General features: G+C 40.8%; 1 protein-coding gene across 2 annotated transcripts in view; it reads right to left on the bottom strand.

The window, feature by feature from the left end:
* The window catches only part of LOC135207703 (myosin-2 heavy chain-like), a 271,723-nt gene that overhangs the window by 193,270 nt on the left and 64,330 nt on the right, over positions 1–14,123 (bottom strand). For both annotated transcript variants that reach the window (XM_064239548.1, XM_064239539.1), the window contains 7 exons: positions 12,452–12,511; positions 12,127–12,186; positions 11,789–11,848; positions 10,399–10,455; positions 9,343–9,405; positions 8,887–8,946; positions 8,560–8,619 (listed from right to left, as the gene is read on the bottom strand). In XM_064239548.1, the coding sequence (XP_064095618.1) occupies positions 8,560–8,619; positions 8,887–8,946; positions 9,343–9,405; positions 10,399–10,455; positions 11,789–11,848; positions 12,127–12,186; positions 12,452–12,511 (420 nt within the window). The remainder of the gene's footprint in view (positions 1–8,559; positions 8,620–8,886; positions 8,947–9,342; positions 9,406–10,398; positions 10,456–11,788; positions 11,849–12,126; positions 12,187–12,451; positions 12,512–14,123) is intronic.

The following is a 14,123-nucleotide window of genomic DNA, read 5'->3' as shown; positions in this document are numbered from 1 at the left end:
CAAGTACAAGTATTCTCCTACTTACGATGGGGTTAGGTCCCAAAATATCCATCGTATGTCAAAAAAAATACCAAATTTGTAACTAATTTGTATTTTTCATAACTAACAAACCTGAGGTCTTAACATTAGGATTTACTAGCGCCAAGCTGGAAACCGGTAGAATTAAAATTACACTTGTGAGATCCAGGGACTAATGGCATCTATACCAGGTCACGGGGCATGTATACCCAGAATGCCCACGGCTACCTGTGACCCATCAGTTATATTTCTAACCCAGTTTAGACTGCTAGAGGGGTGGTTCGAGGTGGGCCTTTAACTGTTAAGACCTCAGGTTTGTTAGTTTATGAAAAATACAAATTAGTTACAAATTTGGTATTTGTTCATACACGAAACAAACCTTCGGTCTTAACATTAGGATAGACTTACTATTGGAGGGAGGTAAGTCTCTACAACTGACTGGAAGTTTGCCACCTTATCCATTTCCGAATATATAGGGAAATTCTAGAGAATGGACAATGAACCTAGGACCAAAGATATAAGCGGATCTATTGGTTTCCTCCCACTGGGTGTAGATACCATTCTACTGTTTACTCTTGTCCCTTGCGACTGGATCCACCTTCACCCCTCTTTCCTTATTATCCAGAGGGGTGTGTTGCTACTGAAAGTAATATATCATCAGCTAAGATGCTTCACAGTATGGCTGACCATCTCACCTGCATCTAGTCCGTTCCAGCACATGACGGTACTCTCCTTCATATTGCCCGTAGTTAAAGGAGTAGGAAAGAAAGTAGTAAAGAAAAAAGACCAGTCATCCCATTCATTCTACTTTCATACCTTCATCTTAGACTAGACGCAAACTGACCCGCCAGGGGCACTGGATGAACTATATCACTTGTTGGGCCGCCACCACTGGACCCAACCAGGAAAAGGTGTCCAAGGATCTATGGGCAACATCTTTCAAATAAAATGAGGTGAAAGTTGTTTGGCGCTTCCACACGCCAGCTTTCAGAATTTTATCCACAGACATGTTCTTCTTAAATGCCAGGGAAGCACTCACACCCCTGATGTCATGAGCTCTAGCTCCCACCTGGCTATCTGACCCTCTGTCTTCTGCAGTATAAGCATTTCTGATTGTCTCCCTTAGCCAAAATGATAATGTATTCTTGGACACTTCCTTCTTGTTCCGTCCTGTACTTACGAACAACCTCTGGCACCACCCCGGCCTGAGGTGCCTTGTTCTCTTTAAGTACTCCCTTAGTGCCCTGACGGGGCACAGGAGCATTTCAGCTTTGTCGTTGTCTACAAAGTCTGCCAAGGAAGGTATGGTAAAGGAGTCGAATCTGCCGTCTACTATTGTTGGATTTTGGGTCTTTGCCACGAATTCTGGGACAAACTCACACACCATTGATCTCCAACCTCTCGAGTGCTTTATGAGATATGAGAGGCCATGTAGCTCCCCCCACCTTTGTTGAAGCCAGGGCCAATAAGAAGACTGTCTTCAGGTCAGGCTCCTATCCGTGGACTGCCTTAGCGGTTCGTAAGGGGGTTTTGTCAGACTACTCAGTACCTTGGTCAGATCCCAATCTGGGGCTTTTAGCTCCTTTGGTGGGCATGACTGTTCAAAGCTCCTCATCAGCATGGCCAACTCAACCCATGAAGACGATATGTCCACTCCTTTCATTCGTAAGACTGAGGCTAGAGCAGCCCTGTACCCCTTCACTGCAGATACAGACATATGTTTTTCTGTTCTGAGATATATCAGAAAGTCTGTAAACCAATCACAGTATGCTGACCACTTCCCTTGGTATACTGTCGCAGATGATTTTCTGATATTACCTGCCATCTGAGTTGCTGCTTTCTGCGAAAACCCTCGCTCTCGGAGGAGATACTTGACAGTCTCACCCGTGAAGCGATAGGGACTTCACCGACTGGTGGTACCTCTCCACGTGAGGCTGACACAGAAGGTTGCTCCATGGATGGTAACTCTCTTGGCCACATCTACTAGGGAGTTCCAGTAGGTCTGGAAACCACTCTGCTTTCGGCCATAACGGGGCTACCAGGGTCATCTTGAGGTTCTGAGACCGCATTACCCTGTTCAGAACCTGACGGATTAGACAAAATGGAGGAAATGCGTACACGTCCAGATTGTCCCAGGGGTGTTGTAGCGCATCTTCTGCTGCTGCCTCTGCGTCCGGGACTACTGAACAATACACTTCCAACTTTTCTTTTTGTTGTACCTGGTTGCGAATAGGTCTATGATCGGTCCTTCCCACAACATGAGCATCCTGTCCACTACCTGTTGGTGTAGGGACCACTCCGTTCCCAGAATCTGATCCCTGCGGCTCAACTTGTCGGCCACTATGTTTCTTTTTCCCGGAATATACCTGGCCTTGATGTCTACCAGGTTCTCTATAGCCCACTGGTGAAGTTGAACTGTCATCACATGTAACTGCCGAGAAACTAGGCCTCCTTGCTTGTTTATATAAGCTACTACTGTGGTGTTGTCTGACATCAATACCACCGAGTGTCCCTTTACTCTCTCCCTGAATTCTTGTAGAGCCAGGAAAGCTGCTTTCAACTCCAGCACGTTTATATGGAGTTCTCTGTCCTTGCAACTCCATTTTGCTGACACCATCAACTCCTCCATATGGGCTCCCCAGCCTTCTAGTGACGCATCCGAGAACAGCAAGAGGTCTGGGGAGGATTGTTGAAGGGGGACACCCACTGTCAGATTGTCGTCGTCCACCCACACAGCAAAGTCTTTCCTCACTTCTGCCGACAAGGGAATTTGCTCGTACGGGTGATCTACTGTTGGTGACCAAAACTCCTTCATCCTCCATTGTAGGGACCGAAGGTGTAGCCTTCCTTGTGGTACTAGCTTCTCCAGGGAGGTTAGGATTCCCAGCACCACCTGCCACTGTCTTGCTGGCTGTGTCTGCTTTCCCAGAAAGGCATTCACCACTTGTTTGCATTTCTGTACTCTTTGGTCTGTCGGGAATACTTTGGCTTTTGTTGTTTGTGTCTATCACCATTCCCAGATATTCCAAATGTTGACTTGGATCCAGCTGCGACTTCTGCTGATTCACCACAATACCTAGGCTGTGACAAAGCTGCAGGAGGGCCGCCCTGTCCCTGAGTAATTTCTCCCTGGACTTTGCTATCACCAGCCAATCGTCCAGATATCTTATCAGCCTGATCCCCTGAGCGTGCGCCCACGCCGACACGAGGGTGAACACTCTTGTAAAAACTTGAGGAGACGTTGTCAATCCGAAGCACAGGACCTTGAACTCGAAAGCTTTCCCTGCAAGACTGAAGCGGAGAAATTTCCTTGAAGACTGATGGACTGGTATCTGAAAGTATGCGTCCTTTAGATCGACTGTCAGCATAAAGTCTCCGATTCTGACTGCTTGTAGAACCATTTTCGGAGTTTCCATCTTGAAACTGGTTTTCCTTATAAACAGATTCAGCGTTGACAGGTCTATTACTGTCTTCCACTCCCGTTGGCTTTGGGTACCAGGAAAATCCTGCTGTAAAAGCCTTTTTGTCGGACTGCATACTTGTTGCACAGCTCCTTTTTCCATCATCTTCTTCACTTCGTCCTGCAGAATAGTGGCCTTCTGAGATTTGTGGGCATACTAAGTGACGTGGGGTAATGGTTGATCTGTCAGGGGCGGGGTTACCTCGAACGGAATCAAATACCCGATCCTGAGAACATCCACCACCCACTGCTCTGCCCCTAGTTCCTGCCACACCTTCCAGTGATTTGCCAGGCAACCCCCCACTGGTGTGGCCGAGTGATGGGAGGCGCCCATCCTATCTTCTTGAGCCTCTCCCCCTTCCTCTATTGCCCCTTCCTCTGTTGTTTCTATTGTGAAAGGGCCGATGCGTTCTCCTCTTTGGGGAAGAGGGTCTTGTGACTCTATTAGGGATGCTATGTCTCACTGGTTTCTTTCGAGACACTTGCTGTTGTCTTCCCTCCAAAGGAATAGTTTGACTGTTAGAGGTTTTCCTAACTGCCTGTTGCACCAACCTATCGTTAGTGTCCATCCTTCTTCTATCTATCGCTTCTTCCAGTATGACCTCTGGCAACAGTAGTTGCGATTCCAAGATATCCCCATTCCTCATTGCTAACAGGGAATCCAAATCCACATTGCGGCTTAGTCTAGCCAATGCTGCATCTCTCCTCATTAGCAGGATATTTGCCCAAACATTGGCACTTACGTTTGTCAGGTACGCAATCGCCTTGGACCCTGACTGTAGTAATCTAATGAACAATGGTTCATCCACTACTTTCCTTGTTGCTTCCGAGGATGCAATTTTCGCCACTGCTGTTGACCAAAGGTCTAACCAGGACGCAGCCTGAAAGACAGAAGAAGCTGTTGCTTCTAACGTGGCAGCCTCTTGGTACGTCATCGAGGGGCACTCCATTTTAACCTGATCCAAGGTTAATCCAGGCCTTAACCTTACAACATTAGGGTTCATTTGTCTAGACAGCAAAGGGACCTTCGGTGTCGTATAATATTTCCTTTGCTTTATCATTGGAGGGGGAATAAATTTAAATGATCTATTAGATCTTAAGGAATTATCCCTCCCTGCAATCTTTGCGTTTACGTGTTGCAAGACCGATTCCGCATGACTCGAACAAGGCAATTCATACGACACCTTGGTATCCCCCTTTAGTCCAAACGCCATGTCAATTCCAGGAGGAAGCATACTGGCCGGTGTTTCTGTCTTCTCCGAAAGGCTATTGAATTGACGAATCAAATCAATAACCTCTGCATACGAGGCCAGAAACTCTTGGTTTTCTCCTTCCTCCGGCTCTAGTGTACCACTCTCCGGTCACGAAGAATGTTGTCTCGCCTCTATCTTCTGACAGACGGCCCGGAATTCCACGGCCGCCTGCCCCTACGGCCGCGGCCTCTTTGATCTTTGCTGGCCGCTGTTGGCTCGATCCCAGATAGTCAGCAGGGGAACGAGAACGTCTCACTCTTTCTCTGCTCACGGATCTAGAGCGAGAATCTCGTCTAGATCTCCAAGATGAAGGCTCCCTTAAGACAGAGGTAAGTTCGTCTTTATTAGCATTGGCATCGTTTTCGAGCGTCGGCGAGCCCGGCCTCGGCCTTCTATCCAGACGGACACTGCCTTCCACGAACGTATCCGCCGAGGTTGCCAACTCTCTATTTTCCGTACTTTTAATAGGAGCCTTATCGTCCTACGTACGTATTTTGAACGGCCTTACGGGCGAAACTGGGACCTGCATTCCATCCTCTGCTGCACCTTTCGCCGCCAACGTCGATTTTACCAGAGGTATCGCAGTTTTTGCGATCCGAACTGGCAACTCCGCCTCGGCCGCTAGCTCGCCGGCCGTCACCTCTCTCGCTTGTTCGGACTCTTGCGAACGGCTTCGTCTGGCAACCTTGTGCTTAATAGCCACTGATTTTCCGACCTTCTTGCTGACTTGGAAAAGACAGTCTTCGTCCGAAGAAGAGGAAGAATTGATTCTTCTCCTCTTGGCCCGAGGATCCGCTAGGAACTCCCGAATCCTCCTCCAACGCTTGACTGGCGCTCGCCGTGACGTTATCGGACTTAGCGATGACGCCGAACTAGAGGAAGAAGACGAAGAAGGCGAATCACACTTTCTTTTTGCCTCTCTTATTCATTCTCTCCTCTATATCCTGTAACTTCTGCATTACAGTTTGCATTGACGGATCAGAAGGCGTATTAGCGTCTGGGAGCCGCGAAAAAGGCCGAGAATCGGTCTGTGACGTCATCACGCCTGCCATCTCAGAGTGTGACGTATGTTGTGACGTCATCCCTCTCGTAGGGAGAGACTGAGAGGTTTCTGCTGGTAACCGCACGTTTGCTGCCAAATTACCTCCCACGTTCTGCATCGCTGTAAATACTGAGTGGGATGGTGAAGCAGCGGCATTAATTCCCATAAATTGCAAGCCCGGGGGATGAGGAACATTCAGCGCTGCCGGACCCTGCTGGAACCGTGACGTCATATAATGCGCAAGCAGACCATCCAAGGTTGGTACGCCTGGTAGGCCTAGCGCTGACCACGTACCATCTAACCTATGCGCTTGCGTAGCAGGAGCCTGGAACAAAGATGGCGGATCTCCCCCTCTACTTGCTGGGAAGAAAGGAGAGTGCAAATTATTCATAAAATTACCCAAGGCCCCTCCCGACGTTTCGATACAGAACCGCTAGGAGAAACCGAAGGGGTATGAGACAATTCAAAAGCAGGTGGAGAAACATATGGAGCAGCCTGGTTTATTACCGATACAAAAGAAGCCGGTAAGTCATCCAAAGATGGCGTCACCCCCTTTCTTTTGTATTGGCTTTTCCCATAGAACTTCTTCCACTGTTCCACCGACCAACCGCGACAAACAGAACACGGATTAGTAACCGTACATACGTTTTCCCTGCACCTACTACACGTTGGATGAGGATCCGTCGACACCGAGGTTAGGAACCTAGAACAAGGGAAGCCACTGACTCCTGGGCATTTCCTTTGTCTCCTCTTCGAAGCGGTAGACGATCCCGATGTTGAGGCAAAATTCTCCATCATACCACGTATACACTCTTACCACACACTGATCACACTTGGAGAAAAAAGAAAAGGAATGAAAATAAAAAATGAAATGGATAAAGAACGGGCAAACTGAAAAACCGGCTTTAAATGAGATAGACAGTAACACGTCTTATCTTAAAGGCGGTAGGAAAATAACTGATGGGTCACAGGTAGCCGTGGGCATTCTGGGTATACATGCCCCGTGACCTGGTATAGATGCCATTAGTCCCTGGATCTCACAAGTGTAATTTTAATTCTACCGGTTTCCAGCTTGGCGCTAGTAAATCCTAATGTTAAGACCGAAGGTTTGTTTCGTGTATGAACAATCATATCTCGTATATAGCCTAACCTACACTAGGGTAATTAGTACCATCTTTACATATAGGGTAGTGTACCCTACACAACACAGTATGCTTATATATATACGGCATAGTAATAATTAATTTCAGCTAATTCTTTAGGTTCAATCCATACTGGCTCATTGTAATTCAGTACAGTGTTTTATCATAAAATACTAACAAAGCGGTCAATGTTTTGGTTTGGAAATCAGCTGATGGCGAATAGTACAAGTTTATTTCATCGTATTTAACTCAATTCAGAGTGAATTGTTTTTTTTCTAGTTAGCATAAAAGAATATCTAGATACTTTACTTATATGGGACAAGGTCATCTTTTCGTTATAAGACATGTTAATTTTAAGTCGAAATATGAATTTAATACGTCTCATTGGAAATAAATTATTTTTTTCGTTAACAGATTGCTTTGTGGGCATGTTTATTTTGTGAGGAAAATTACATGATTCTGTTCACTATTTTCACTTGATTTCTTTGTAGTACGAGCTTTACCGTTATGTTATTTATCTTCCAATCTGTGTGAAAACAGCAGTAAACTGTATTCTTTCAAGACCTGAAGTTTTGATTAAAATTATTTTCTCTCAACTTTATCTATGGTTGTGTTTGATCAGATAAGTTTAAGGGAGTTTTATCTTTGTTACCAATGCACAATAACAGTCATTAGCAACTCGAAAAAAGTTCTCAGCTTCAGCAACAACTTTGTTTAAATTTAACAGTATGTTTCCTTGCTGATCTTTGATCTACAGAGAGCAAAGTTATTACCTAAAAATATATCGGTCCTATTATACATAACATCATTTATAACATAACTGCGGTAATTGTTTACTATCATACGACGGTTGAAATACAACCGAAATAAATGTTGTTATCCAATTTGGTTGCACTTAGCAAAACATTGTTTCTCATTCAGTAGTTCATGGCTGCACACATTTACCAAACGAGTAAAACGTTAAAACAAAACTTTCATAATTCTCTTTTGCTGTTTTTTTTTTTAAACTTATTTAACTAGAAGATGGGATAAAGTTAGGCTATTGCAATTTGGTCTGTCTCTCTTGCTACCTGGTTGTATGCTGCTGGGCTGCACCCTTTGCGAGCATAATTTTAAACAGTTTTCAAAGTATTATTGCTAACCCCATAGTAAAATCGGATTATTGTAAGAAGAATTTTCATAACTCAAACACTACCTTTACTGTAACAAAAATTACAAATTAAATTCCTTGAAGGAACATGACCCAATAAATGGGAATTAACTTTGGTTCCATTATTTAAATCCGATGAAACAAAAATTATTCTATTCTATAATCACCAAAAGTAGTACAGGTCGACCACCACTAATCCGGCTAATGTTAATCCAGTTCCATCACTAATCCTGCGCTAATTTCAGCTGCCGCTATTTCAAATTTCCCAGGAACCACACCAAACTGTCACTACTATTAGCTGGCACTACTCTTGTACATATGTATGTACCCTAATAGTAATCACAATACCTGTAGTAATACTACTGTGTCAACTGTGCAGCTTTACACAAGGAATCACATTGTAATACATGCATAAACTTAAGGAAATTAAAATACTGTATTGTACCAAAACATCCAAACAAAGGCTTTATATCCTACTGCACATAAGTCCATACCTTAGGTGCTTTTAGAGTAGTACCCTGGTAGTTCCAGCCAATAGGTTTTCGTGGTGGCTCCTGAAATAATTCAAAGCAAGTCAAGGCAAATGCCACTGAAATGCAATCACTCAGGGAAATTTTCTTTTAGGGGCCATGAATACTATTGAACAAGTAAATCATTGTAATTATCTAGACAGACCCAAAAAATTCTAGCATCTTTATTAACAAAATGCCTATACCACGTTACTACATTCTTGAACATAAAGTATTTTAGAACAAGATACAATATCATAAACACAACAATAAAAATGCTTTAACATCAAGAAAATATAAAAAAATTCATACCTCAGGCATTTCCGAGGCAGTATCCTCAATAGTGCAAACAATAGGCTCAAATGATGAGGCCTGAAACATGACAGAATTGTTTCGAGACAGACTACCTTTTCTATCAATGGATGTACTACAAGCAAAAGATTTGGTAATGTAGTATATGAAGGAATGTTTAATACTAAATCATGTAGATAAAGAATTAAACCAATCTCAAGTTTATATCCCACCTCAAGAGACAAGTGTACTCCACACAGCATTGCACCTATTGCACCAAAACTCTCATACAATTATCTTAGATAAGGAAAAAGTGGCCTGATAAAAGGCCAAGTAATTCATAAGAATTTAATGCAAAGACCCTTTAAGTTATTTCAATATTTGCCCCAAAAAATACCTTAAAAGAAAGGTACAAATTCAAAATGCATATAAAAATGAAGGGCTTCAACCCTGGACAAACAAAGACCAATTTCATACCTTAGGTGTTTCCAAGGTACTGGTATCTTCAATGTTGCAAGCAACGGGCTTGACTGTTGGGCCCTGTAACATGTCAAAAGTAACTCAAGACCAAAAATCTTTCAAAAGGAATTTTGCATCACTAAAAGGTGAGTCACACTAAGGTCATTCAGAATGCTCAATTATTTCTTACATGAAATATTAATACAAAATCAAAGTGTAATAAAGGAAAAAAAAAAAAAAAAAAAAAAAAAAGCTAACCAAGTCATCAGTTTAAATGGTTGCCTCGGATTATCTGCCCAACAGAGTTCAATACTGGGAACTTGACCAAATAAAAAGATTGTTTAACCAAATGAAGATTGTAATTTTTAAATTAAAAAATAATTGGCTTCCTAAGGCCACAAGATCCTTGGCTGAACACCCCATACACACACAAAAAAACTTAGATTGGGCCTGGATAACCTAAATCATCGCATCTTAGGCAATTTCAAGGCAGTATCCATGCCATTCCAGCCAAAGAGACTGTGTGTCATTCCCAAATATTTTAGTGACAAGGAAAATTTCACTGAACTGTCTTACTCTGATTAATGTAACTGGAAAAGTCTTCATTTCATCATTTCCTACTTCTGATGATCATAATAAGTTAATTATCTCAAGTTTAAATCAGTAAAAAGAATCAAAATGTGCAACATTATAAAATCACATTTTCCATAGTAAACCCCTTCATCATAAGATGCACTGAGTAACGTATCTTATAATTAATGGGTTACAATGACCAAATAAAAAAAAAATTGCTGAAAATTTTCATCAGGTGATCTTTCTTTCCTCCATTACCATTCCACAAGTCAATGATCTGTCACACAATAATGTTAGTACTTTCAAACATATCTTTTACAAGATAACTATGGATGGTAAGTAAGTCCTTGCCTAATGCTATATCATTTCAGGATGTCACAAACCATACCACAAACAAACTGGTGACTTTTTTGACAGTGCACTAAAATATCTAAAATGAAAGTGAAACAAAGTTGACATCCAAAAATCAATTAACATTCAAGTATTCTAAAATATTCATACCTTAGGTAAATCCAAGACAGTGTTATTCTTCCAGCCACCAGCCTTGAGTGGCAACTCCTAAAATAATTCAAAACTGAGATAAGGGAAAACATCACTGAATGTATTGGTTAAAACTATTACTACATCATTGAATGTGTCAGTTAAAAATATTACCATTTCAATGGAAAATTTATGCTAATTAATTACATTATAACTTTTCCACTATTTGAATGGCTATTCAGCACGCCAACAACAGTACAGTATTAATGAGCTTTATTTTACATTAACCATGCAAAATATTATTTGAATGAAATGGATGACTTCTTCAACTAGGAAAAAAATCTGTCTTAAAACAGACAATTCTTGAAAGTCAAGAGAGAAATGTTTAGAACTGCACACCAAAGTACTTTAAGAAAAATTTCAAATTCAATTCCTTGAAGGAACATGACCCAATAAATGGGAATTAATTGTGGTTCCATTATTTAGATCCAATGAAATGGAAATACCTATTCTATAAATACTAAAAGTATTATTTCTACCACATCAGTACACAATAGGACAGACAAGTTTCTAGTAATTCAGCCTCCTCAATCAAGGATCTCACAAATGGCACCCTGACTTGCAATAAGAATATAGTACAATTAAAACTTTTTCTTAATGTCATAAGTAATTACTTTTATAATCTTGAAGTTTACTCTAAATATACAGTGTAACACAGATTACAAAAGTAAAAGATTAAAGGCATATTGAACCACAACTTTTGTTATGGCAAAGACTCTATTCTCATTTTGCTATTGTTGCTAATTTCATTCCATTTTTAATGTAAATTAAATAATTTGTTTTGGTTCTTTCCCTCCAGCATCCAAATCTCAAGCCATTTGCTTCCTTACTTTCTTGACTTAACTTTCACAGTAATTTCGTAATTTAAAATGTTGAGGTAACAAGCTCACATGTCAAGGTGTTTTATTAAGAACACGTAAATTTATAGGTTATAATCAACATCATGCATTGCTTTAAGATATTTGACAGACAGTCACCATAAGCATTACAGGAATGAATAGACTTTGGTTCAAGTGGCCCAGTACCAAGACTACCCATTTACTATTTATTCTGACGTTCACAACCTTTGCAAGTACTTTTCACAAAAAGGAAAAATAATCTTCAGGAAAAGACACCATTATACCTGCCCTTCAAAAACCACTAAATTACTTAAGTGAACTATGGCAGCAATAAGCTCAGCATGACCCTAATAACAGTCGCAATGCCTGTAATACAGATGTGCCAACTGTGGAGTATTACACAATGAATCACAATGTACATGCGGAAACTTTACGGAAACTAAACTACCCAACTAAAAAAAAAAAAAAAAAGGCTTTATTTCGTCCAGCACATAAAATGAAAGTGTTCATACCTTAGGTGCTTTTAAGGCAGTACCCTGATAGTTCCAGCCAATAGGCTTTCGTGGTGGCTCCTGAAATATTTCAAAGCAAGTCAAGGCAAATGCCACTGAAATGTTCTCACTCAGGGAATAATAACCACTAAAAGATATTTTCTTTAAGGGACCTTGACAATTATTGTACAATTAAATCATTGTAATTATCTATGGACAAAATTCTTCAATTTATGATGGCCAAACGCCTATTATAAGTTACTGTATTCTTCCACATAAATTACCTTAGAAAAAGGTAAAAAATAATAAACACAATAATAAATATGCTATCACCTAAAGAAAAGACAGAAACTTCATACCTCAGGCATTTCTGAGGTAATATCCTCAACAGTGCAAACAATAGGCTTCACTGATGTGGCCTGAAATATGACAAAATGGTTTCAAGACACAGCACCTTTTCTATCAATGAAAATATTTGTAAAAGATCTGGTAATGTAGTACATGAAAGAATGTTTAATACTACATCAGGCAGTTAAGGAATTAAACAAATTTCAAGTTGATTTTGCAACTTAAAACTCAAGAGACAAGGTGCCTAAAGCACCTTGAAAGAATGATACAACTTCCAAAATGCATATTACAATGATGGGCTTAAACCGTGAGAAAAGAAACACATCAATTTCATACCTTAGGTGTTTCCAAGGTAGTATCTTCAATGTTGCAAACAATAGGCTTGACTGTTGGGCCCTGCAACATGTCAAAATTAACTCAAGACCAAAAATCTTGGAAAAGGAATTTTGCATCACTAAAAGGTGAGTCACACTTAGGTAATTCAGAATGCTCAGTTTTTTCTTACATGAAATATTAATCCAATATCAATAGAAAAAAATAAAAAATAAAAAAAATAAAATCCAAGGCATGAGTTTAAATGGTTACCACAGATCATCTCCCCAACAGAGTTTGATACCAGGAATTCTTTAATTGCAAATAAATCACTTTCTAAAGCCAAATAATTTTTGGCTGCTGATGAACACACCACAAACAACTATCAAAACCTTTCAGATTGGGCCTGGATAACATGAATGGTGCTGTATCTTAAGCAATTTTATAGTAGTATCTTTGCTATTCTAGCCAAGAAGCTTCTGTGTCTTTCCAAATGTTTTAAAATAAGACAAGGAAAATTTCACTAACACTATTACTCCAATTAATAACTCTAAGGAAAAGACTTTATTTCATCATATTCAACATCTGTTGATGATAAAGATCAGTAAGTTAATTATTCAAAAGTTTAAATCAGTATGTACAAAGCACCAAACTATGCAACATTGTAAATCACATTTTTCATACACACCGATTTATCATAAGATGCACAGAATAACACATCTTATAATTGATAGATAATAATGACCAAACAAAAAGAAAATTGCTGAAAAATGTAATGAGGTAATCTTTTTTTCCCCCATTACCCCACAAGTCAGTGATTGGTCCCAAAATAATCTTACCTTCAAAAAATGACAAATTTTCCAAGACAATTTGTATTTTTCATAGCTACAAACCTGAGGTCTTAACAATAGGATAATTTCTAGCGCCTAGCTGGATCCGGTTAAAAAAAAAAAAAGATGAACGCAAAGAATCTTGTGGTATCTGGCATACATGCGTATATCGGGAGAAGGCTTCACCTACGATCACGCCTCAGTCTTTCCCAACCCAGGATGTTTTAACAAACAGAGGGGCGGCTAGAAGTGGGCAGTATAACGTTACGACCTCAGGTTTGTTAGTTATGAAAAATACAGATTGTCATAGAAAATTTGTCATTTGTTCATACGCGAACAAACCTTCGGTCTTAACAATAGGACAGACTCATACTTGGAGGGAGGTACAAGATATCCTAGACTGGCTGGGGGCCTACCCACTAGTCCAACTTCCAGAAGAAATGACTTCTGGAGAGGGACTGAAGCCCATTGAGAAGCTAGATAAATTGATATCCTTAGCCTTTCAATGCTTGATACGCCAACGTGGTGCAGAGGGGGAAGAGGGAGAAGATAGCACTGGTTCCGTAAGCGATCTCTTCACAGGAGGCGAGGATGAAGCACGCATTTCCTTCCAATGCTTCCAACCGACAAGGTAGCCAACTTAACATCCAAAACAGTCCAACTTCTTAAGCACTGCCTGGCATATAACTTCAGACTGATCTGCAAGAGAAGGCTCCGATGACAGGGAAGGAAGAGGTAGCGAACGGGGCGGCAGAGATGACGTCATGACGGAGAGAGGCAGAGCTCAGATGATGACTAGGAGTGACGTCATCAATGGAGTGACATCACAAGCGGTGATGTCACAGCCTCCCCTCGGTGAGAAGGGG

The sequence above is a fragment of the Macrobrachium nipponense genome, chromosome 11, assembly GCF_015104395.2.
Source record: "Macrobrachium nipponense isolate FS-2020 chromosome 11, ASM1510439v2, whole genome shotgun sequence".
In the NCBI taxonomy this organism is placed as follows: Eukaryota; Metazoa; Arthropoda; class Malacostraca; order Decapoda; family Palaemonidae; genus Macrobrachium; species Macrobrachium nipponense.
This window is presented reverse-complemented; position numbering and strand designations above follow the sequence as displayed.